This window comes from Oncorhynchus mykiss, chromosome 20 (genome assembly GCF_057628025.1).
Source record: "Oncorhynchus mykiss isolate SJ-2025 chromosome 20, ASM5762802v1, whole genome shotgun sequence".
NCBI lineage: Eukaryota > Metazoa > Chordata > Actinopteri > Salmoniformes > Salmonidae > Oncorhynchus > Oncorhynchus mykiss.
Genome location: NC_143041.1, coordinates 16,806,740 through 16,831,956, shown reverse-complemented (window position 1 = coordinate 16,831,956; position 25,217 = coordinate 16,806,740). Strand labels below are relative to the sequence as shown.

Below are 25,217 nucleotides of genomic sequence, written 5' to 3'. Positions count from 1 at the left end.
CAGTGTTTGTTTTTCTGCCCCCATGCTGGTAGTGGTGCGTGGTGACTGCCAACGGCTGCATGTTTATACTGCAGGTGCTGTCCTCCGAAGGAGGGAGGGAGTCCCACTACCCTAATCATGAGAGAGAGGGAGGGAGAGAGCGAGAAATAGAAATTGTGTGAGAGAGAGAGGCGCGAGTGGAGAAATTAGGGCATGCCAGAGGGAGGGGGGAGGGGGTGTTGGTGAGAGGGAGGGATGGTGGAGAGAGGGAGGGTGCGGAAGGAGGAGAAGAGGCTGGACTAAACAGCAGGACTCTGCCAGGCAGTTAATTGGACCTGACCGTTAGGAATGCATACACCCATGACAGATGACATTTAAAACACGCACCGCTCCACTACACACTGGAGTGTGACTCTGCACAGCTCCCGTCTGTAGCATGAACACTCCAAATAATAGGACAGACTGGCGCCTGGTGGCCGCGGAACTACCCTGCTCTACAGCTCTAAACACACACATTTAAGGGTGTTAACACTCTTAACCCGGTTAAACGCAGCGTTGCAAAACAGAGTGTCAACCAACTCCAAATAGATCCTTCAGAGGGAGTTGTGCGTGTCTAACGTGCGTGTGGGGTGGGCACATTTCATCTGACCGTGTTTATTATTCCCCCCCCCCCCCCACAGAGAGACTAATCACACGGCTGTGATGAGTTCCGGGGGGGTTAGGCCGGTCCAACCCATCCTTCCAGCCCTGCCTAGGACACAAGCACACACAGTCAGGCAGGCAACACTCTTGTCTCTCCCCTGCTCCAACCCAATGAGGGCCATGGAGAAAATAGAGCGTCCTCACTCTCTTACTGTGACTCACGGCGTGATTACCGTTCCGTACCTAGCAGCTAGTTACACTCCTTGCCTTGTCTGGCGCTCCGTCTCAATAACCTGTATGTTAGGGAAGGCACGGCGATTGCTTTCAACACGGCCAAAGCTTAACAGGCAGACGGTGGCACAATTTTCACAATCGTTAAGTCATCCTATTAGGATCTTTCAATCATCTACCTCTGCAGGTAATCTAATTATCATGATTCACAGGTACTGGCATGCAACTCCACAGCTGTTCTTGTGCTCAATCCTGTCGGTTGACTGTTCTTATTCACGAGGCGTATGCACAAAGGTATCCCTGGTGTAAAAGTAAGCAAATGTCATGTTGTTTTTTCAATGCAATAGCCTTGTGTGTGTGTGTGTGTGTGTGTGTGTGTACTGCGTAATGACGAATAAACAATTAAATGCAGGGTTTTTCCGCTTTCAATTGGTTGCAGGGCACAAGGGCGCTTACTTCAAAGCCATAGTGTAATAGCCTGTGTTTCCAAGCTCCCCTCATACAATCTTGTCTTGGATGATACGTTTTCCCTCATGTTTATTCATGTCGTAGTCTTACTCAGGTGAAGGAGATGGGGGGGGGGGGGGAAGCTAATTCACACATCTACGGAGGTAAGCAGAAAACGAGACAGTGATTGCAGTGATCGTCAAAATGACAAACTCAGAAGTGGCAAGGTGGTTACGGTGGCGGGTGATTTAGTGAAACTCACTGCGGCTTCATTAAGTGTTTCTATGAGATAACCGCTGTGGAAAACGCACAGGCGGCAGATTTGGGTGGCAAACTTCACAGACAGTTCCACTCGGGGAGGGGGAATCTACTGGTGCCACTTGCCAGACAGCGCTTCTGCCAGCCAACCTGACATCACCTCACACACTAAATCAAATCTCCTATACAACACCAAGCTCTTCGTCAGCCCTATGCAAATATCGTGATCATTGATGTTCAGAATCAACCAACTTCACACACTAATTAAAATCTCCACAGATTCCAAATGTTCTTGGCCTATTAAGTTCAAAGACTGGGCTACAGATATCAGACAAAGGCTTCTATCATCCAATTAGGTGATCCAATAAACTTTCAACCCAGCTCAAGGATTTCAGACTCTTACATTGTAACACCATTAAACATTAGGCCACATCATATGCCAAGTTCTGAACTGAACAATGGATAAAAATGCTGAATATACAGTACATAATATAAAAGCACATACAATAAAGACAATTGGCTGCAACTCAAACGTTTGGTTGAAATGGACATTATAACAGTTTGTGAATAGACAGTGAATTATTGATGTACATTGATTGGCATCACACAAGGACTGCTGGCACTGAGTTAAAGGGCTTATTGGTTCCTGAGAGGCCCACAGACGGAAGAGGGAGGGAAGGGGGAGGGAGAGAAGGAGGGGTCGACGGAGGAAGGGAGTGGCGTTATCCTGTGGACTGTAACTCGACTAGGGGAGTAGAGGGAGGGATGGATGAGAGATGGAGGGATGCAGTCTCCTCTGGACTGCTCAACTAGGGGAGCAGATGGAGGGAGGGAGGGATTTGAGGGAGAGATAGAGAATAGGGAAGCAGATTGTGGAGGCCCTGGCTGTGGAGGGGGACATAACACCTGGCTAATGTCTCCACAGGCTCTAATTAACAACTGATCCAGGCAATGCTGCCTGCTAGGTGGCCTGTTACCAACAGCCATTGTTATTCCCCCACCTGCCAAAAAGCCACTATCACCAGCGACCTTCCACCGCTGTGTAGGACATGTCATTAATTCAAACCCCCCCCCATTCAAGGCTTTTCATTGCCCATGTTCCTGGCTCTGTAGTCTTAATGAATCAGTAGATAAGGCTGGCTTGTTATAGAGCTGGCTCACACACATACACCCCCCCCCCCCCCACTAGATTACAACACAGCTCAACTCCTCTGCCAACAGAGAACTGGACCAAGTTAAGAGGCCTACATGGTGTGCGAGTGTGCATACAAAATATATATAAACGTAGAAGACACATTTCAGTTGTACAACTGGTATCCCCCTTTCCCTTGTTAAAGCATGTTGAGAACTTTAAACGCACTTCATATTCGGTATTGAAAATGATTCGATGTGGTGGGGTGAAAAACCATTGTTGCACAAGAGGCATTTCGCAATGCCCTCGCTAACTTTTTCAAAATTTCATTATGGAAATCAATAATAGCAATTTAGTAAGCCAGAGCTCCCAGCATGCTGATCCATCTAGAGTCAATGCCAGGGGAGCTGAATTAATTAGGCCCTTATGTCACATATGTACAATACTTAATTCAATAAAAGAGCCATAATTTATGCAGAGCAAGTGCACTCTACCCTTTGAGAAAACAACACTGTGCAGTGCTGAAGTAGATTTGCTGTACTTACTACACACTCTAGCTATGAGCTATGATACATATTCATATAAACACTAGCAATAAAAGCTTCACTGACAGGTTCCATATCGCCTCTAACCCTTTCTGAAAATATATCTGCAGTTTAGTGTTCTCTTAAATACCTCCACAAAGGTGAATTAAATGTTGAGTGTTTAAACAGAGTTCCGTTGTAAATGAAAAAGCTGGAGATCTATCCCCTCTCCGACAGGGGAAGAGGAAATCCTGTGCCCGGACTATATGACCTCATAAAAACGAAGAGCGCTGTCATAAGCAACATTGTGTGACGTGTCAACCTGTGCCCGGACTATATGACCTCATAAAAACGCAGAGCGCTGTCATAAGCAACATTGTGTGACGTGTCAACCTGTGCCCGGACTATATGACCTCATAAAAACGCAGAGCGCTGTCATAAGCAACATTGTGTGACGTGTCAACCTGTGCCCGGACTATATGACCTCATAAAAACGCAGAGCGCTGTCATAAGCAACATTGTGTGACGTGTCAACCTGTGCCCGGACTATAGGACCTCATAAAAACGCAGAGCGCTGTCATAAGCAACATTGTGTGACGTGTCAACCTGTGCCCGCGGCTCCACCTTGATCAAGGCCTGATATTTGACCACTGGGAATATTGATGTTTTGTGATTAAGAAAAGACAACACCTCAGGCAACAAGCTCTCATACAAATCCATATTGAAGGAGAATATCCAAGCTCTACAAATGTAGATAAGTGACCGTGCAAACCATATACAGTATCATTTCAAGTTCTAGCCTGGTCCCAGATCTTTTTGTGTCGTCTTGCTAACTGGTCTGGTTTTACCATACCAATTTCACACGAACAGATCTGGGACCAGGCTAACAGTGCACATGCTCAGGAAGAAGTGTACCTGTATTCCTCCTGGGTGAAGACTGGTATGACGGAGGGCTGCAGGACAGTGATAACCACCAGGGTCTTGTTGACTTTCACTGGCTCCCCGTCGTCATAGGCAACAATGATTAGCTGCAGGGAGGAAATAAAATAAGAATCAAACAAGAAAAAAGTGGAACGCAGGGTGTCACTCAATTTCTCCACTCAATGACGTTCTTAGAAAAAAGGTCATTTTACAGAACTGTTTATAACAAAAGGTATGTACTCACACTAAACACTAGATTGGGCTCTTCATTGAGGTTGACACGTGTGATGACGCTGCCTGTGACTTCGTTCACGTCAAAGATGCTGCCGCTGTAAGGGTCCTCATCGAGGTCCAGTCTGTAACGCACACGGCTGGCAGGGGTACCCTGTGAAATACACACACACCTTATGTTCATTTATCTACAATGGCAGGGCAATCTCAACAAAATGCATCAGGACATTTCTAAATAAGCCCCCCGCTCCACACACACACACACACACACACAGGATCAAGGGTCAGGGATCAACATTCACTGGTTCTGTGGCTCACGCATTTGAAACATCCCGTTTCCTTGCCACTGAGGCATACTCTACAACGTCTAGGTTTGTTTTTCATTACTCTCCAAAGGCTCCGGGTGGAACAGAATGGTGTTTCACTCATTCTAAGACCTCTTTGTGAACTCATGTGTTGCCTTAGCAGGCAGGGAGGCAGACAGAGAGGCAGGAGGTGGCGACTCGGCTGGGTGTCTGGATCATTTGGGGTGGTGAAGTGAGGAGGAAGGAGAGACCCTACGGGGGCAGTGACGTCTCAAACAAATCCATCGACCAACAGCATAAATGCCATAGCAAATGGACCCTGATTCACAGGGACTTAGCATGAAATCTGCCCAATATAGGATGTACTGATTTATTATGAAAGCATTGAGAGAAAGTACATCAATATCGACGAGGAGCGAGCGTCTGAAAACACTGTTTAACCTTCCTGGGGTTTGCGTCCCAAATGGGACCCTATTCCCTATATTGTGCACTACTTTTGACCAGGGCCTGTATCCGCAAAGTGTCTCTGAGTAGGAGTTCTGATCAGGTCCCAACCTGTCCATATACTGTAATCTTATTCCTTATGATCTACAAGGCAAAACTGATCCCTGATCAGCACTCCTACTCTGACAGATTTTTTGGCTTTGGTCAAAAGTAGTGCACAATATAGGGAATAGGGTGCCAATTGGGACAGGGAAATCTAGTCGGATATGTGTTCCACCGTGACTCAAACATCATCCTAAATCCTACTTTATCGTATCGCATTTCTGCAAACTTATCTCGTTCAACTCTAATATTTTCTCTGCACTAATACTTTAAGTCACCTTTTTAAACACCGCCGAGACAACCTAATTGCACGCTGCCACGACTGTCACACCGTCACACCTTTTAACAGAGTTCTGAATCTTAAACATGCAGGTTAAATCTCTCTCTCTCTCTCTCTCGCGCTCAGATATCGGGCCAAATTTGGCTGTAGCTTAGAATGAAGAAACGTGGCTAAAGATGGCTCATGCATAAACAGAAGTTCATGAAGCTTCATGAAATGTGGGATGCCAACGCGAAGAGACAGCTGACAGATGTTAGGAGAATAGGGGAGCAAAGAAGCAAGGTTAGAGAGAGAGCAACAACATCATTGGGCGCCATAACAAGCAGGTCAGAGCGGAGATGATAATGCTCGCTGACGAATTAAGGATCTGTCCTTTTGTTTGGCAAATGTCAAATGCACTTTCATGTGCTATGAATTTGGTAGATCACACGTCTTACTTACAACACACTTTTTCAGTAGCAGTTTCATGACGCAAAAGATGTAGTTAAACAAAAGAGCCGAACCGGCATTTGTGTAAACGCTTGTTCACTTTCTGTAATTACAGCGAGTTAAACTATGATACGTTTGTTTAAATCACACAGCTCTCCCTTGTAAAGCACAGATTTTTTTCTTTTAACTCCTAGGGGATTTTCAAGCAAACATTTCTTTGATTAAACACACATTCTGAATTTAAGTCGTATTGTCCTGATAAACAAAACGACTCAAGTTGTGCTCGAGTTGAGTTCTGTCTCAATAGCTGCTCCTTTTCAATAAACCAACCTAGCACTGAGTCAGCAGAATCTACGATAAAGTACAGCCTGAGAACCCTTTCTCCTATGACAGGAGAGAATCATGATCACAGTACACAAATAATTCAAGTGTCAGTGTTTGACGGAGGACTCTAACAACTCTGCCGAGCTTCTTGAGATGCTGAGAACAGCCCAGAGCCCAGTTTGTGCTCCGTAGCTTAGCTGGCAGCGAAGACAAACAAAGTTTCCCATCGAAGTTTCAGGCCTGTAACAAATAGTCAATTAGTCTTCCCAGTCAATAGTCAGTCATGAGTAGATTTGCAGTGCCTTCCGTTATGTACTGTAAATAGAGAGAAAGCTACACTTTCATCAACCGATTATTCTTCAGCCTCCACAACTTTCACGGTGAGAGTAAAAGTTGCTGGAATGCATTGAGGGGGGGGGGGGGGGGGGGGGGGGGGGTAGGGAGTTACGGACAGCGAGAGGGGAGGGGGAGAGGGGGAAAGTAGACAGCTCTGACAGGAGTCTCTGACTGCTCCACCATCTGCCGCAGAGGGGGTGAAGGACACAGGTCATATTGTAAAAATATGCACACAAACACACACACTCTGACAGGAGTCTCTGACTGCTCCAACATCTGCTGCAGATGGGGTGAAGGACACAGGTCATATTGTACAAACGTGCACACAGACAGACACACCCATATAGTTATGTGACTTCGCACAATTAGACACACATGCATGCAGACAGGGCACGGTGCACAGACGCACGCACGCACACACACAATCTCAGGCGGATCATATAATTTAGTGACTAAGCAACTACTCTGCTTATCAGATTGATTAAAAGGGGAGGAAAGTTTCCCTCTAGGGTGGGCTGTTTAATAATCCCAGTATAATGAAGGCTGATCATGTAGCGTGCTTTTGGATTGAGTCAATTGCGTATCACATTTAAAACTTTAGACAAGATGGGATATGAGAGGCGTAATTGAACTCTTGATATCAGAAGCCCAACACTGATCACCCCCCCCAAAAAAACCATCCCTCCCTGCATGAATACTGAACATTGGGAAGAAGACAAACAGCTTGTAGAGTGCACTGAATTCACCTGTGAGATGTCAGATAAAAGAAGAGAACAGAGCCAAAGAGGATTGACCTGAGTCTCATCCAGCTGTGACTTGAGTTTTAAAATGTAATATCTCTTTGAAGGCAAACTCGGACATATGATATATTTCACTACAGAAGCTTATTAAAAGCAGACCATTGCCTCTGAGATGCTAAAGACAGTGGAGGGTACAGTGACCACAGTGACATAACATCTGCAGTGTGGACCCCCACCCTCCACAGCTTATCTGTCTGCAAACTTGGATATATATATGAGAGAGAGAGAGAGAGAGAGAGAGAGAGAGAGAGAGAGAGAGCAAGAGAGAGAGAGCAAGAGAGAGAGAGCAAGAGAGAGAGAGAGCAAGAGAGGATGGACTGACAGAGAGAGAAACAGAAAGAGGGAGAGAAGAGAAGAGGGGAGGAAGGTTCTCTGCTCAGTCTCCTCACCTGAATTTATGATCAGGAGTGAGCTGTGTGTGTAACTGGGGGGTGCTTTGAGGTTCCAGCCAGGCAAGGTGCCAGGCAAGGTGCCAGGAAGGCTCTGTGGAGTCTCTCTCTCCCACCCTGTCTCTATCAGTGATTCATCTCACAGCTCAGCTTGAGAACTTGCCTCTCCTGTCATCTCAAAACTGCTTTACATACATCTGAGGGAGAGGAGTGATGCGGTGTGGGGCGCTGGTAGCCCCAGTCCAGCCAGCCAAGCCAGGGCCTCCCACTCATGCAGAGAGATATCACAAGGGCTCACCTCGGCCTGTCAATCCCGCCAGGCGGGGAGGGGTCTCCAGGGGGGCGAGGCTGGACCTCCGCTGGTGCTCTCTACTCTTCCCTTCCTCTCCTCCTTTCTCTTCGCCTTCTCTCTCCTTTTTTCTCTCTTCTCCTCTCCTTTCATCCCCTCCTCTAATCTACCGACTGCTGGGACCATTCAGAATGCCTTCAAGTTAAAAGGTTAATCTCCACATAGTCCTACAGTACCACTATGCCCTACATGTGTGAAAAAAAGGATTGCATATAATCTATGTTGTTGTTCCACTGCATGTGAATTGATGAATAATATTCGTTCATGAATAACATTTGCTCCGTGTCTTATTTGCCCTGAGAGACCTTAAGGCATCTATCTACCTCTTTGCGCCAATGTGATGGGTGAGTTTGTGAAACCAAGCGTTTACTATAAGGGGAAATGTAATATCATTGTATATTCAGGAACTTGTTGCCGAAGCATAGCTGATTCGCCACGCCTTGGGACGTCGGCTTGGCAACACTGACATCATTTCCTCGGGCCACAGGGCAATGAAATCACACAACACAGTGAGCATGTAGAATATGCTTCTATATGATATGCAGTGAGCATATTGCTTTCTGCCTGCAGGTCCACCCGAGGCTATAAGATATCAGAACACGTAGTGATATCAATCTCTCTCATAAATAACCATCCATAACTTATGGATGAACGAACAAATCCACTAGCACAGAACATGATAAATAACTGAAAGCTCAAAACAATGAGACTTACCCTACCAACGTAATAATAGCAAAACACACTACAACAACTCCGTCCGATGTATCTACATTATATCATTAAGCATTCCATCGACGGGACGACTCTGTGGAATACATAGAAACAAGACAAACAAACACAATGACAATGTACGAACGCAGTAGCGCAGACACATACTATGTTTTCTGTTCTCCGCTAAATCGCCGGCTCGGGACAGAGCTGAGCCAATCATGCTTTCACACCCGCGTTGCCACGGGAGCAGCGACCTGGCAGGCATGTTGTAAAGTGACAGTCAGACCCAGAGCAGGGCTGTCACGTTGTTGTCTACTCACAGGGGGGTCTAGGTCCTCTGCATGTACCGTGGTGACCACAGTCCCCTTGACTGCGTTGGGAGCCACCATGCCCCTGTACAACACCTGGCTGAACACTGGAGAGTAGTCATTCATATCCTGGAGAAGGAAGAGAGAAACAAACTCATGTAATTAGTGAGTTTCTGAATCAACAGCATTTTTACCCTAAAAGCCTACTACTACCACCACCACCATAATAAAGATACCCCTCATGGTAAATGCTTCCAGTTGTCAGAATGACAGTCTCTGTGAGCCTGATTGAATTCAGCATTATTGTGAATTTGTGAAGTAGCTAGCGCTGTCACTGCTGACGGACATGGCAAGCCATTTTCCTCGGCTACTCCTTTGATTTCCTCTGAAGGACTGGCTGCATTTACAACTGTCAGCCTGGTCTAGAGAGGCTCACATTAACACTTAGGCAAAGCACTAAATCAAAATGGCAGATACTCAATGGGAGATCATGGGGCTTCATTAAGACTGACATGTGCGGCAGAGGGACTGTTTTAACTTCTGGCCTGAGAGAGATCATTAGACCCTGTGTGTGAACCACGGAGACGAAAGCTCTATATGAAGCTTAGCAAACCCCCTAGTACTGGTAGAGGACATCAGTACTCTATTTTCGCCAAAGAAGTGTTCTTTTCCAAAAGACTGTCTGAAGACTGAAAGAGGTCCAATAATGAGTGCCGCTGGATCAGAATACAAAACATGTGTTAGCCTACAATCTGTCCAGCGGCTGCTCAGCTATTCGCCCTTAAGACGGAGCGGCATTGCAATGCATTCAAAAGAGCACGCCGCCTCACAAAATCCAAGGAGAGGCCAGGGCTAGTTCAGGTGTCCAAATTACACCTTCGTCTTCCGGCTACCTCCTGCTCTGAGAATTTACACTGAAAAGTCCTTGATACAGCGCCTAGGCTTGTTAACGAAACTTGGTGGTTGTCTGTCTGTCTAGACAGCAGCTTTCATCACAGTCCCCTTTTATAATCACACTTCCTCTGGATGCTGATTTTTGCTCTGGCTGTTTGGTATAGAATATATATATGAATTGAAATGCCTTTTTTTTTTGCAAGCTCCAAAACATACAACGCAATAATCGACATCAACGTAGCACTAAAAACACCATAAGGTAGAACAAATAAATTAGTGCACAACTTTCACTAAAATGTCGCGCACAACAGCTGTAACACCCACCACCAAACATCCCCCCCCCCCCCAAATTCTCATTAGGTTTCCAGGTATTGTAATAACAATGTACGAGTTATGTTTTTTTTCTCGCATAACAGAAAAAAACTGTTCAGTCATGCTGATGATAAGACAATATTGGTTTAAAACATTCGCCTGATGTTCCCAGAACACATTGTCTGTTAAAAGGTTCCCCAGAATGTTTCATTAGGTCGTGGGAACAGTCTGGTGGGAACATTGTGGGGACATCACAAAAGATACAGTGCCTTGAGAAAGTATTCACATCCCTTGACTTTTTTTTCAAGACAAATTGTTTTTCAGGACTACCTCATCGCTGTACACCACACATACAGATAATTGTAAGGTCCCTCAGCCGAGCAGTCCATTTAAATCACAGATTCAAATCACAAAGACCAGGGAGGTTTTCCAATGCCTCGCAAAGAAGGGCACTTATTGGTAGATGAGTAAAAATTTATAAAGCAGATATTGAATAAGTAAAACTGAAAAAAAAATGTGGCAAAGTAATTCACTTTACGTCCTGAATGCAAAGTGCTTTGTTTGGGGCAAATCCAATACAACACATCACTAAATACAACTCTCCATATCTTCAAGCATAGTGGTGGCTGCATCATGTTATGGGTATGCTTGTAATCGTTAGGGACTGGTGAGTTTCTCAGGGGAGAAAAAAATGAATGGAACCAAGCACAGGCAAAATTCTAGAGGAAAATCTGGTCCACTCTGCTTTACACCAGACACTGGGAGATAAATTCACCTTTCAGCAGGATAATAACACGAAACACAAGGACAAATCTACACTGGAGTTGCTTACCAAGAAGACAATGAATATTCCTGAGTGGCCGAATTACAGTTTTGACTTAAATCTGCTCGACAATTGACAAGATCTAAAAATGTTTGTGTAGCAATGATCAACAACAAATTTTAACGAGCTTGAATAATTTTGAAAATAATAAACGGGCAAATGTTACACAATCCAGGTGTGGAAAGCTCTTAAAGATTTAAGGTACCCAGAAAGACTCACAGCTGTAATTGCTGCCAAAGGTGATTGTAAACATGTATTGACTCAGGGGTTTAAATACTTATCTAATAAAGATATATTAGTGTTTTATTTGCAATAGTTTTGTTTTTACAAATGCTTAATTTTTTCTACCGCTTTGACATCTTGTAGATCGTTTATTAAATCCATTTTAATCCCACTTTGTAACACAACAGAATGTGGAAAAATTCAAGGGGTGTGAATACTTTCTGAAGGCACTGTATATTCCCAAAACACAAAAACTGTCCAGTTGTGCAGATGATTCTACAATGTTTATTTTAGGGTGCAAAAAAAACATTCACTAGATGTTACAAGAACGTTCCTTCTCTAAAATGTCTCTAAAGGTTCCCATAATATTTCTTGGAACATTCTTATGAATGCTTTTTACACCTTTAAAGAAACACTGCAGAATCATCGACACAACTGGACAATTTTTGTGTTTTGGGTATGTCTGTAAGCTAACATATGGAATTGTTTTAAGGTCATTTAGCTATTTGATTTAGAATTTTAAGAGCCTTTGAAGAAAGAAAAAAAGTATATATAAAAAATATTTCATGAAACATTGAATTAGCCCAAACAAACGCATAGAATAGCAGATACACTACATCGAACAACAGATAGTCCCTCAAATAAAATCAAAAGGACGTTTTTTCTGAAGTGTCTGTACAAAATCTGAGAGATTTAAAAAAGACCAAGAAACTTTATATACAGTTGAAGTCGGAAGTTTAAATACACCTTAGCCGGATACATTTAAACTCAGTTTTTCACAATTCCTGACATTTAATCCTAGTAAAAATTCCCTGTTTTAGGTCAGTTAGGATCACCACTTTATTTTTAAGAATGTGAATGTCCGAATAATAGTAGAGAGAATTATTTATTTCAGCTTTTATTTCTTTCATCACATTTCCAGTGGGTCAGAAGTTCACATACACTCAATTAGTATTTGGTAGCATTGCCTTTAAAATGTTTAACTTGGGTCAAACGTTTTGGGTAGCCTTCCACAAGCATCCCACAATAAGTTGGGTGAATTTTGGCCCATTCCTCCAGACAGAGCTGGTGTAACTGAGTCAGGTTTGTAGGCCTCCTTGCTCGCACACGCTTTTTCCACCCCAAAATGTTTCAAGATCCAAGTTAAACAATTTAAAGGCAATGCTACCAAATACTAATTGAGTGTATGTAAACTTCTGACCCACTGGGAATGTGATGACAGAAATAAAAGCTAAAATATATCATTCTCTCTACTATTATTCTGACATTTCACATTCTTAAAATAAAGTTGTGATCCTAACTGACCTAAGACCTAAGACAGGGAATTATTACAAGGATTAAATGTCAGGAATTGTGGAAAAACTGAGTTTAAATGTATTTGGCTAAGGTGTATGTAAACATCCGACTTCAACTGTATTTGGAATTGATGCTTGAAAAGGTTAACCCCTTATCTGGCACTAAACTATATCTATATACACATTACTTCCATTCATTTTTCAAACTGGTACTGGGGGACATTCAGACGAGTCTGGTGAGGCTTGTGGGCGTCCTAGAGCAAAACAACCAGACAACGACGTGTTCGCGAGAGTCTCATCTTTTTATCGGGGGGTGTCAGAGTAGGTTGCCGTCCAAACTGTTCGGACGCTACAGCCTATTTAGTGAGAATAGTGATTTCGGGATGTCTCATGGTCTGACAAACACCACTCTAGCTCTGCCACCATTCACCGCAGATGCAGAAGTGCGACATCAGCGGATGCGGTGAATTGAGACACATCCAATGCAAAAAAAACAGATCTCTATACCTTAAACAGATGGGTTTTGGTGGGAATTTTTTTATTCTGCTAATTGGGGCCGCATAAATCTATTCTAGAGGGTTAAAGTCATCATTGGCCTCATGGTGAAATCCCTGAGTGGTTTCCTTCCTCTCCGGCAACTGAGTTAGGAAGTTAGGCCTGTATCTTTGTAATGACTGGCTGTATTGATACACCATCCAAAGTGTAATTAATAACTTTACCATGCTGAAAGTCTGCTTTTTTAAAAACCTATCTACCAATAGGTGCCCTTTTTTTGCAAGGCATTGGAACACCTACCTGGTCTTTGTGGTTGAATCTGTGTTTGAAATTCTCTGGGTACAGAGATGAGGTATTCAGAATGAGGTAGTCATTCAAAATTTGATGTTAAACTCTATTATTGCACACAGAGTGAGTCCATGCAACTTATTATGTGACTTGTTAAGCACATTCTTTACTACTGAACTTATTTAGGCTTGACATGACAAAGGGATTGAACACTTTAATACTTTTTTAAAATGTTAAATTCATCTGTAAAGATTTCTAAAAACACAATTCCACTTTGACATTATGGGGTATTTTGGTAGGCCAGTGACACAAAATCTAAATGGAATACATTTTAAATTCAGGCTATACCAAAATGTGGAAAAAGTCAAGGGGTGTGAATACTTTCTGAAGGCACTGTAAGCAGCTAGAGCTAAGTAATTACACTAATGGACACTGACTGAGTAATACAGCCTCGTTTAATGTGTAAAACCACATCACAAGCCTGATCTCTTACAGTGCCCACTCTTCTACTGGTCTAGGAGCGTCACGCAGAGGCCAACGGTGGGCTAATCTCCATCCAGCTCGTGTCTGGTGCTTAATAGCCTGAATCATAATACATCAGATGGCCACAATACTGACAAAATAGAGCCCTCACAAACCTAATGATCATCCAGACATCAAATATCCCAGCACTGTACTACAATATCAATCTGTCAGTCTGTCTTTCATCGGGCAAGGAGAAATGAGAGGTAGCTGAGGATCATCCATCTCTCTTTTACTCCGTGGTGGTGAGAATGGCTAGTGGTTTTAGACCAGAGAGCGAGAGAGCGAGAGAGAGAGAGAGGAGCGAGAGAGGGCGGAGCCATGTATTCATGAAAAATTAGATTCACAGGTCTTCTGCATTTTTCCTTTTGAATGATGAAGATGGCTTGTGAGTGATAAACAGCCCCTGCTATGGAGGCGGCAGAGGGAAGGTACAGTCGTTTCCTTACCGTTATCTTTACAGTGACAGTGGCCAGGCCTGGGGGCATGCTCCCTCCACTGTTCAGGGCTTCCACCACAAAGGTGTGGTCCGTGGCTGCCAGGGTCTCAAAGTCCAGCGTCTGCAGCACAGAGAGCTCTCCAGTCACTGGGTTGACAGCAAACAATTGCCTGGCCTCCGGGGTCCGTATACGGAAGGTGACATTGGAGTCCAGGTCAGAGTCTTTGGCCTAGAGGAGAGGAGATGAAGAGATGGAGGAGGAAGGAGTACTGCGGGTAAGAAACAGTTCAGTGTCCTGTATTAGTGGATCTCTGGTCTATGGGACTTGAAGTAACTTGTACTGTAGTTATAAATAGGTGTATGTAAGAAACAGTTTCTCTATTAGCTAAGAACACAACAGCCAGAAAATTACACAACGTTACAGCATGAATCTTAAGTCTCTTATTCAATAGGCAATCATAAAAACAAAAGAATCGAGCAATTCTAGTTTCTGGCACTCGTCAGTCAAATCACAGTGACAAGCAGTAATAACTACTCAAATCCATTGTTAGGAGAGAGACCTCTGGATTCACTCCTGCGTCTGTGTGGGTTGTGCATGTCGTTTTTTCAAGTGGAGGTGTGTGTGTTCACGTGGAGTGTGTAGGGGGAAGAATAGCTGTGGGCCTACACACAGATAACAACACCCCCCCCCCCCCCCTGACCATGCTAGTTCAGCCATTAGTGGCTCCACTAATCTGTCTACAATATCAGCCTATCAGCAGGCTCGGTGTGGCATGGGGAGCGACGGGAGGCCACGGTGATGAGAGGTTTGACACTGCTAGGGGATCATTGCACTAGGACCAGACAGACACTGTCACTGTCACGTAAACCTGTCAATCAACCAACCCAACCTGAAAATGTCCATGATTAGCCTCACACAGGGAGATGTGACTGGTCTCCTCAAAAAGGTATTTTCTGGGCTGACTAGCAACAAATAACCACAATTCTAGATAGTCCAAACGATATACTCAACTTTTGGATCAAAGAAGAAGCATGTTCTTGGAAAATACAAATAACCACAATTCTAAAGTCAGGTTCTTGGAAAACAAGCAGGATTCCAATTAACAATTTCACCTCAGAGAATAATGGGGGTAAAAAAAGTTCCTACTCCACTCAGCTCCTGTTTGACCTTTCCTGAGTGCACTTGACTGAATAGTGGGCCATGTAAAAATGTCCAAGTCTGAGGTTTTGATATCCTCTGTCAATATGCTCTAGGCTATCCATATGCCTCCTGACCTTGTGTGCTTTGATGTACTAGAGGATGCATTTGGACTGTGGAGCGTTTGAAGTAGTAAATACACCCCTGCCTTGTGGCTCCTGAGTGTCCATGGAGCATGCTGTGCACTCTTGGACACACACATGCACACACGCACAGGCTGGCAATCACACATACGCACATACATCATGCACAAACACACACACAAACTCACAGTAAGCTGCAGGATGACTGTGTTCTTAGGACTATTCTCCGGTAGATTGACCGTATAGGATGGTTGTGAGAACACCGGACTGTTATCATCCACATCCAGCACAGTCACCGACAGAGTCAGCGTGGTCCTCCTGGGGTCCTCCACCGCTCCGTCCTCCGCCTCCACAATGAGGTCATACTGACCCCTGACCTCTCGGTCCAGAGGCACGGCGGTGTAGATGGTGCCATTGGAGTTGACCCTGAAGAGGTCGGCGTGGTTGACTAGTCGGTAGCGCACCTGGCCATTAACCCCCACGTCTGGATCTGTGGCCTGGGTGGATGGATGGGTGGGTGGGAAGGAGACACAGGGGGTTAGACCCTCCATATCAAATCAAATCAAATGTTATTTGTCACAAGCGCCGAATACAACAACTGTAAGGTGTTCACCTGACAGTGAAATGCTTACTTACAAGCCCTTAACCAACAATAACGTTTTCGGGAAATACCCCCACCCCCCCACACAAAAAGTAAGAGATAAGATTAACAAATGATTAAAGAGCAACAGTAAATAACAATAGCGGGGCTACATACAGGGGTTACCGGTCCAGAGTCAATGGGCACCGCTGTCGAGGTAATTGCAGTTATATGTACAAGTAGGTAGAGTTATTAAAGTGACTTTGCATAGATAATAACAGAGAGTAGCAGCAGCGTAGAAGGGTGTGGGGGGGCAATGCAAGTAGTCCGGGTTGCCATTTGATTAGATGTTCAGGAGTCTTCTGGCTTGGCTTGGGGGGTAGAAGCTGTTTAGAAGCCTCTTGCCCCTAGACGTTCCGGTACTGCTTGCCGTGCGGTAGCAGAGAGAACAGTCTATGACTGGGGTGGCTGAAGTCTTATACAATTTTTAGGGCCTTCCTCTGACACCGCTGGTATAGAGGTCCTGGATGGCAGGAAGCTTGGCCCGGTGATGTACTGGGCCATATGCTCTACCCTCTGTAATGCCTTGTAGTCGGAGGCCGAGCAGCTACCATACCAGGCAGTGATGCAACCAGTCAGGATGCTTTCGATGGTGCAACCTGAAGAACCTTTTTGAGGATCTGAGGACCCATGACAAATATTTTCAGGTTTTGTCGTGCCCTCTTCACGACTGTCTTCGTGTGCTTGGACCATGTTAGTTTGTTGGTGATGTGGACATCATATGGCAGGCATCATGCATACATTAATAGGGAGGAACTCTCACGCACACATGAAGACATATACACAACACACACAAGCACGCGGGTAAGTGCACACCCCCCCTTCACACACACACATACAAACAAACACACACACACAGATGAACACACGCACACGATGAGACACCTCTTTCAACAGCAGAGAGAGAGCAGTACACAGATCACAAGCAGACAGCCTTACACAGGTACACAGTGTTACAGTTGAACCGTCTCTTCAAACAGCCTGTTGTGTCCTCTCTGTAATGCAAATGGAGGATTTTTTTGTGCCGCAAGTTAAGCAGTTCTGTCTGTATATCGTAGGGATTGTATTGTATCCATACAGCATTAATCCTACCATTTCACTCTGGATTTGTTCGAGATTGAAGACAGTGGTTTTCCAATGCACTCTAATGAGCTAATGGAACATATCGCTCATGGTGAAACTGTGTTGTGTGTTTAGAATTGTACTATGCTGTTCCATTGTAGTATATCCTGCATCTACAGTGGGGAGAACAAGTATTTGATAACCTGCAAAATCGGCAGTGTTTCCTACTTACAATGCATGTAGAGGTCTGTAATTTTTATCATAGGTACACTTCAACTGTGAGAGACGGAATCTAAAACAAAAATCCAGAAAATCACATTGTATGATTTTTAAGTAATTCATTTGCATTTTATTGTATGACATAAGTATTTGATACATCAGAAAAGCAGAACTTAATATTTGGTACCGAAACCTTTGCTTTCAATTACAGAGGTCATACGTTTCCTGTAGTTCTTGACCAGGTTTGTACACACTGCAGCAGGGATTTTGGCCCACTCCTCCATACAGACCATCTCCAGATCCTTCAGGTTTTGGGGCTGTCGCTGGGCAATACGGACTTTCAGCTCTCTCCAAAGATTTTCTATTGGGTTCAGGTCTGGAGACGGGCTAGGCCACTCCAGGACCTTGAGATGCTTCTTACGGAGCCACTCCTTAGTTGCCCTGGCTGTGTGTTTCGTGGTCGTTGTCATGCTGGAAAGACCCAGCCACGACCCATCTTCAATGCTCTTACTGAGGGAGCTTGCCAAGATCTCGCGATACATGGCCCCATCCATCCTCCCCTCAATACGGTGCAGTCGTCCTGTCCCCTTTGCAGAAAAGCATCCCCAAAGAATGATGTTTCCACCACCATGCTTCACAGTTGGGATGGTGTTCTTGGGTGTTCTCATCCTTCTTCTTCCTCCAAACACGGCAAATGGAGTTTAGACCAAAAAGCTCTATTTTTGTCTCATCAGACCACATGACCTTCTCCCATTCCTCTTCTGGATCATCCAGATGGTCATTGGCAAACTTCAGACGGGCGTGCGCTGGCTTGAGCAGGGGGACCTTGCGTGCGCTGCAGGATTTTAATCCATGACGGCGTAATGTGTTACTAATGGTTTTCTTTGAGACTGTGGTCCCAGCTCTCTTCAGGTCATTGACCAGGTCCTGCTATGTAGTTCTGGGCTGATCCCTCACCTTCCTCATGATCATTGATGCCGCACGAGGTGAGATCTTGCATGGAGCCCCAGACCGAGAGTGATTGACCGTCATCTTGAACTTCTTCCATTTTCTAATAATTGCGCCAACTCTTGTTGCCTTCTCACCAAGCTGCTTTCCTATTGTCCTGTAGCCCATCCCAGTCTTGTGTAGGTCTACAATTTTACCCATGATGTTCTTACACAGCTCGCTGGTCTTGGCCATTGTGGAGAGGTTGGAGTCTGTTTGATTGAGTGTGTGGACAGGTGTCTTTTATACAGGTAACGAGTTCAAACAGGTGCAGTTAATACAGGTAATGAGTGGAGAACAGGAGGGATTCTTAAAGTACTAACAGGTCTGTGAGAGACGGAATTCTTACTGGTTGGTAGGTGATCAAATACTTATGTCATGCAATAAAATGCAAATTAATTACTTAAAAATCATACAATGTGATTTTCCGTCTCTCACAGTTGAAATGTACCTATGATAAAAATTACAGACCTCTACATGCTTTGTAAGTTGGAAAACCTGCAAAATCGGCAGTGTATCAAATACTTGTTCACCCCACTGTATGTTCTGTTACTGTAGTATAGGCCTACACTGCACGTATCTCTGCATTTGTTGCTAGAAGTGCATCATTATCCAGGTCCTGTGCTCTGCTCTACCCTGATAGCTCTCTTATCTGGCTCTGATCACAGAGGTTCCCTGCATTAATCATCAAGGTGGTAATAGGGAGGCTGACTCTGCACCCATTGACTCCAGACTTGAAGGCTGGAGCCAGATGACATGAGAAGCCAGGATCACACAGAATTATCATATCATCCCTCTGATGACTTTGTAGGAACACGACTCCGTGATCCCATTGAACAAAGGAAGATAGTAACTTAACATCTCACCTCCGGATTGGGAGCTAAAAGTAATTGAAAAATGGAAAGAAATTTGATGTTGAAAATGTCATTTATTCTACTAAAAGGCAAGTGATAATTGACTTTGGAGGGCGTAAAGGTGTCACACCCTGATCTGTTTCACCGGTCTTTGTGCTTGTTTCCACCCCCCTCCAGGTGTCACCCATCTTCCTATTATCCCCTGTGTATTTATACCTGCGTTCTGTTTTTTTATTGTCAGTTCATCTTGTCAGGTCTTACCAGCATTCTTTCCCGCCTTCCTGTTTCTCTAGTTCTGTTTCCTAGTTTTTCCCGATTCCGACCATTCTGCCTTCCCTGACTCTGAGTGCCGTCCTGTACCTGTCTGACTCTGACCTGATTACAAACCTCTGCCTGCCCTCGACCTGCCCTTTGCCTGCCCCGTGTTTCTAATAAATCATCTGAGAACTGTACTATCCGCCTCCCGTGTCTGCATCTGGGTCATATCATTATTGTGATAAAAGGGAGAGTGGACACAACATGTTTATTTTCAGAGACATTGTTGAAGTCGTACAGAACATTTATTTTCCACCAGAGAATGAAATACATTGAGGAAATGTAAATGAATCAATCTTGGTGGTAATACTGAGACAGGATCAGTTTGTAATTTTCATAAAAATAAAAATGGAGATTGCCTTCACTCAAAGCATATTGCAATGCGGTGCAAAAAATGTAAAACAATACAGAAATGCTGCCCCTGCTGTTGTTGTGTACGGAACACAACATCCTGCAGGAGATCAGTAAGATACCATGAGAATAATGAGGAACATGTTGACTCGACTGAAGTCTGAAAACCCAATCGTCAGGCCAAAATAATGAAGATAACTCTCCAGTCAGTGATGGCATGAGTTCAATACATTTCTATCAGCTGCTAAAGCAACCAGGACCTGGTTATGAAAGCATTCACCTTCTCAGCAATGGTCGACTTTGGGCATAAATGCTAAATAACGGCTTTTACCTGTATAACTTATCAATGCACCATCATACCAGTTAATTTAAAGCATGTTTTAAAAAAATGGATAATGGATCAATAAGATATTTGGCCACAGAAGTGCCATTTCTTACCGATCTCTACAGCTTCCGTCCAAAAACAAATCCTGCGAAATGACGTCAACACTACAAGTGGCTAACTTAGCTAACGAACCAGAATGTCACATCGATGACGCACCAAATGCACACCACAATAAATTGAGAAAGAGGAGGAGTTGGACCATTTTTCGTGCCCAAAGTCGACCTTTAAAAGTTAATGATTTGATCACCCTGCTACAGGATAACTTTTCTGCAATGCAGGAAATAAAATAAAAATATAGTGCATTTCAAATTTCAGACTTGATTTTTCCTTACGAACATTTCCAATACTTACAGTTGAAGTCGGAAGTTTACATACACTTAGGTTGGAGTCATTAAAACTCGTTTTTCAACCACTCCACAAATGTCAAAGTTTTTTCTTCACATCCTGTCTGAATGACGTGCCCAAAGTAAACAGTCTGTAGACTACGGTTTGCAACTGCACATGGGGACAAAGATCGTACTTTTTGGAGAAATGTTCTCTGGTTTGATGAAACAAAAATAGAACTGTTTGGCCATAAAGACCATCGTTATGTTTGGAGGAAAAAGGGGGAGGCTTGCAAGCCGAAGAACACCATCCCAACCGTGAAGCACGGGGGTGGCAGCATCATGTTGTGGGGGTGCTTTGCTGCAGGAGGGACTGGTGCACTTCACAAAATAGATGGCATCATGACGAAGAAAAATTATGTGGATATATTGAAGCAACATCTCAAGACATCAGTCAGGAAGTTAAAGCTTGGTCGCAAATGGGTCTTCCAAATGACCAATGACCCCAAGCATACTCCCAAAGTTGACAAAATTCACCCAACGTATTGTGGGAAGCTTGTGGAAAGCTACCCAAAATGATTGACCCAAGTTAAACAATTTAAAGGCAATGCTACCAAATACGAATTGAGTGTATGTAAACTTCTGACCCACTGAGAATGTGAAGAAAGAAATAAAAGCTGAAATAAATCTCTACTATACATTTCACTTTCTTAAAATAAAAGTGGTGATCCTAACTGACCTAAGACAAGGAATTTTTACTAAGACTAAATGTCAGGAATTGTGAAAAACTGAGTTTAAATGTATTTTGTATGCAAACTTCTGACTTCAACTGTATAATACACATAATAATTAACATTTCATGTTCCTGCAGGATTCTTTTCCAGCTGCAGTAAACTGGCTCAAATTAAGATTCTACAATCGGTGAAACCTGTATCTATGCCCTCCGACGAACCATCAAACAGGCAAAGCGTCAATACAGGACTAAGATTGAATCGTACTACACCGGCTCCAATGTTCGTCGGATGTAGCAGGGCTTACAAACTATTACAAACTGCAAAGGGAAGCACAGCTGAGAAGCTGCCCAGTGACACAAGCCTACCAGACGAGCTAAATTACTTCTCACTTCGAGGCAAGCAACACTGAAACATGCATGAGAGCATCAGCTGTACTGGACGACTGTGTGATCACGCTCTCCGCAGCCGATGTGAGTAAGACCTTTAAACAGGTTAACATTCACAAGGCCGCAGGGCCAGACGGATTACCAGGACGTGTACTCCGAGCATGCACTGACCTACTGGCAAGTGTCTTCACTGACATTTTCAAACTTTCCCTGTCGAAGTCTGTAATACCAACATGTTTCAAGCAGACCACCATAGTCCCTGTGCCCAGGATTACAAAGGTAACCCGCCTAAATGACTACCGACCAGCAGCACTCACGTCTGTAGTGCCCTCAAATCTCATCACTAAGCTAAGGACCCTGGGATTAAACACCTCCCTCTGCAACTGGATCCTGGACTTCCTGACGGGCCACCCCCAGATGGTAAGGGTAAATAACAACGCATTTACCATGCTGATCCTCAACACGGGGGCCCCTCAGGGGTGCGTGCTCAGTCCCTCCTGTACTCCCTGTTCCCTCATGACTGCACGTCCAGGCACGACTCCAACACCATCATTAAGATTTCCGATGACAACAGTGGTAGGCCTGATCACCGACAACAACGAGACAGCCTATAGGGAGGAGGTCAGAAACCTCTACCTCTCTCAATGTGATCAAGACAAAGGAGATGATTGTGGACTACCGGAAAAGAAAGACTGAGCACGCCAACATTCTCTGAGACAGGGCTGTAGTGGAGCAGGTTGAGAGCTTCAAGTTCCTTGGTGTCCACATCAGTAACAAACTAACATGGTCCAAGCACAACAAGACAGTTGTGAAGAGGGCACGACAAAACCTACTCCCCTTCAAGAGACTGAAAATATTTGGCATGGGTCCTCAGATCCTCAAAAGGTTCTACAGCTGTACCATAGAGAGCATCCTGACTGGTTGCATCACTGCCTGGTAGGGCAAATGCTCGGCCTCCGACCGCAAGGCACTACAGAGGGTAATGTGTACGGCCCAGTACATCACTGGGGCCAAGCTTCCTGCCATCCAGACACTCTATACCAGGTGGAGGCAAGGCCCTAAAAATTGTCAATGACTCCAGCCACCCTAGTCATAGACTGTTCTCTCTGCTACCGCATGGCAAGTGGTACCGGAGCACCAAGTCTAAGTCCAAGAGGCTTCTAAAGAGTTTCTACCCCCCAAGCCATAAGACTCCTGAACATTTAATCAAATGGCTAGCCAGATTATTTGTCCTCCCCCCTCTCTTTTACGCTGCTGCTATTCTCTGTTTATTATCTATGCATAGTCACTTTAACTCTACCTACATGTACATATTACCTCGACTAACCGGTGTCCCCGCACATTGACTCTGTACCGGTACCCCTTGTATATAGCCTTGCTATTGTTATTTTACTGCTGCTCTTTAATTAGTTTTTTCTTCTTCCTTTTTTCTTTTTTGTTGTTGTAGGTATTTTAAAAAACTACATTGTTGGTTAAGGGCTTGTAAGTAAGCATTTCACTGTAAGTTGTGTTGTGTTCCGCACCTGTGACAAATACAATTCGATTTGATTTGAGTTGCAGAGACTCCGAGCTATGTCTTACACCGTTCATCACACCAGAGCTCAACTGGTAAACACTACAATAGGGGGATAGTTTCATTATCTAGTGAGGAAGAGAGGGCATGCTGAGCCAGAAAGAGTACAGTGATTTCTGCTTGTCTGTGAAGCTCTCTCTCTCTTTCGTTAAGTGAAAACAGTAATGTGTCTTGATGGCTTGATAAGCAGAGCAAAAGGCCTCTCAGGAGCGGACACTGAATGTGCCAAGTCAACTCATTTGTCTTGCAGACAGTACCTTGGATCACATGGATCAAATTTACTAATATTATTATTATTATTATTATTATTATTATTGTTGACAGGACATGGACATAAATCAGAAATGTTGCATAAATAACACCATAACACACATGGCGGTAACCCACCACCTCTACTAATATCCATTTCAGACAGGAAACGCCACACGTATTCGTTTAACCATTTGTTAGTCTTGGCTCCGTCGTGGTGGCTGGCTGCCAGAGCATACACAATAATTACAAGCAGAGTCCAAACAGGTGGAGGCCGGGGTGGGAAAACAGAAAACAGACTGGCATGGCGAGTCGCGCATGTTACAACAATAGCGTGCCACCGAGACCGCCAGCGCACAGCGTGCCACCGAGAACGCCAGCGCACAGCGTGCCACCGAGACCGCCAGCGCACAGCGTGCGCGTGGCAGCCATCAGAGAATGTGGAAGCAGAAACCTGGTCCACTAAATAGACTGCCACATCGAGGTAGAGTGATGAATCTAACTGGTGCAATATCAGCCGACGCAAACACTCAGGCTTCCTGTATGAACCTGCTGTGCTCGATGCGTTCCCAGATTGAGGAAGAACTTGTACTCAACAGATGGTTTAGCGTTTAGTGTTCCATAAAGGCTTACTCGTTTCGATGCACATATTGTTGCAAATCCCACTTGAGACAGTATGGGTGAAGTGCTCACACATACACACCAGAGTGTGTGCATCGATCATCAATTATTCCCAGCAGTCAATGCAGCTCCAGCCACTTTCCCTCCAACTCTTCACCCAGGTAAACATTCATCTTATGATCCACAACACAGCGGTGTACAGTACTGCGCCGCGCAACACCACACAAAGCCGCACGACTCCCTCCAAAGATGTCTGCCTGCATTATCCTCCTCTTATTCCACTAACAATCCCCAGCCCTATTAAACTACACCACTAATTACAACTCCTCGCAGCTTAACAGAGCCCAACAAAGCTACTCATTATAGAATGTCCCTGAAGGTGACAAATTATTTAAATTACATTTATTAAATTGGAAAATGATTAACAGCGGAGCGGGCAGGGAGCTCGCGGGGGGCCATCAGCCGCCTGGGCCCGCTCTGCTCTGGGCCTCCTGGCAGCTGGGCACACATGCTGGGGGGGATCGTCAGGCCGAGCATAGAGTGGGGCCATTGGCACTCGGCCATCACCTCCCTGCGGGCCTCTGATTACAATTAGCCAAATGGGACAGGGAGAGTCAGCGGGAGAGAGCCACCAGAGCCACAAAGGAACAGTAGGGTGTACTGCTGCAGGTCAGGTACAGATAAGTTAAATCGCATGGGACAGACTATTTCAATGTCAAAGGCCCCATGGACAGTATGCCTGCTTATACAAGCTGCAATTTACATGTTGATAGATTCAGTGCAACAGAAACATTACTCTACAGGG

At 44.5% G+C, this 25,217-nt stretch overlaps 1 protein-coding gene across 4 annotated transcripts in view; it reads right to left on the bottom strand.

Moving 5' to 3' along the window:
• The window catches only part of pcdh15b (protocadherin-related 15b), a 213,781-nt gene that overhangs the window by 54,545 nt on the left and 134,019 nt on the right, over nucleotides 1-25,217 (bottom strand). For all 4 annotated transcript variants that reach the window (XM_090212388.1, XM_036955811.2, XM_090212387.1 and 1 more), the window contains 5 exons: nucleotides 15,902-16,210; nucleotides 14,443-14,661; nucleotides 9,155-9,271; nucleotides 4,379-4,519; nucleotides 4,129-4,241 (listed from right to left, as the gene is read on the bottom strand). In XM_090212388.1, coding sequence (XP_090068514.1) covers nucleotides 4,129-4,241; nucleotides 4,379-4,519; nucleotides 9,155-9,271; nucleotides 14,443-14,661; nucleotides 15,902-16,210 — 899 coding nt within the window. The remainder of the gene's footprint in view (nucleotides 1-4,128; nucleotides 4,242-4,378; nucleotides 4,520-9,154; nucleotides 9,272-14,442; nucleotides 14,662-15,901; nucleotides 16,211-25,217) is intronic.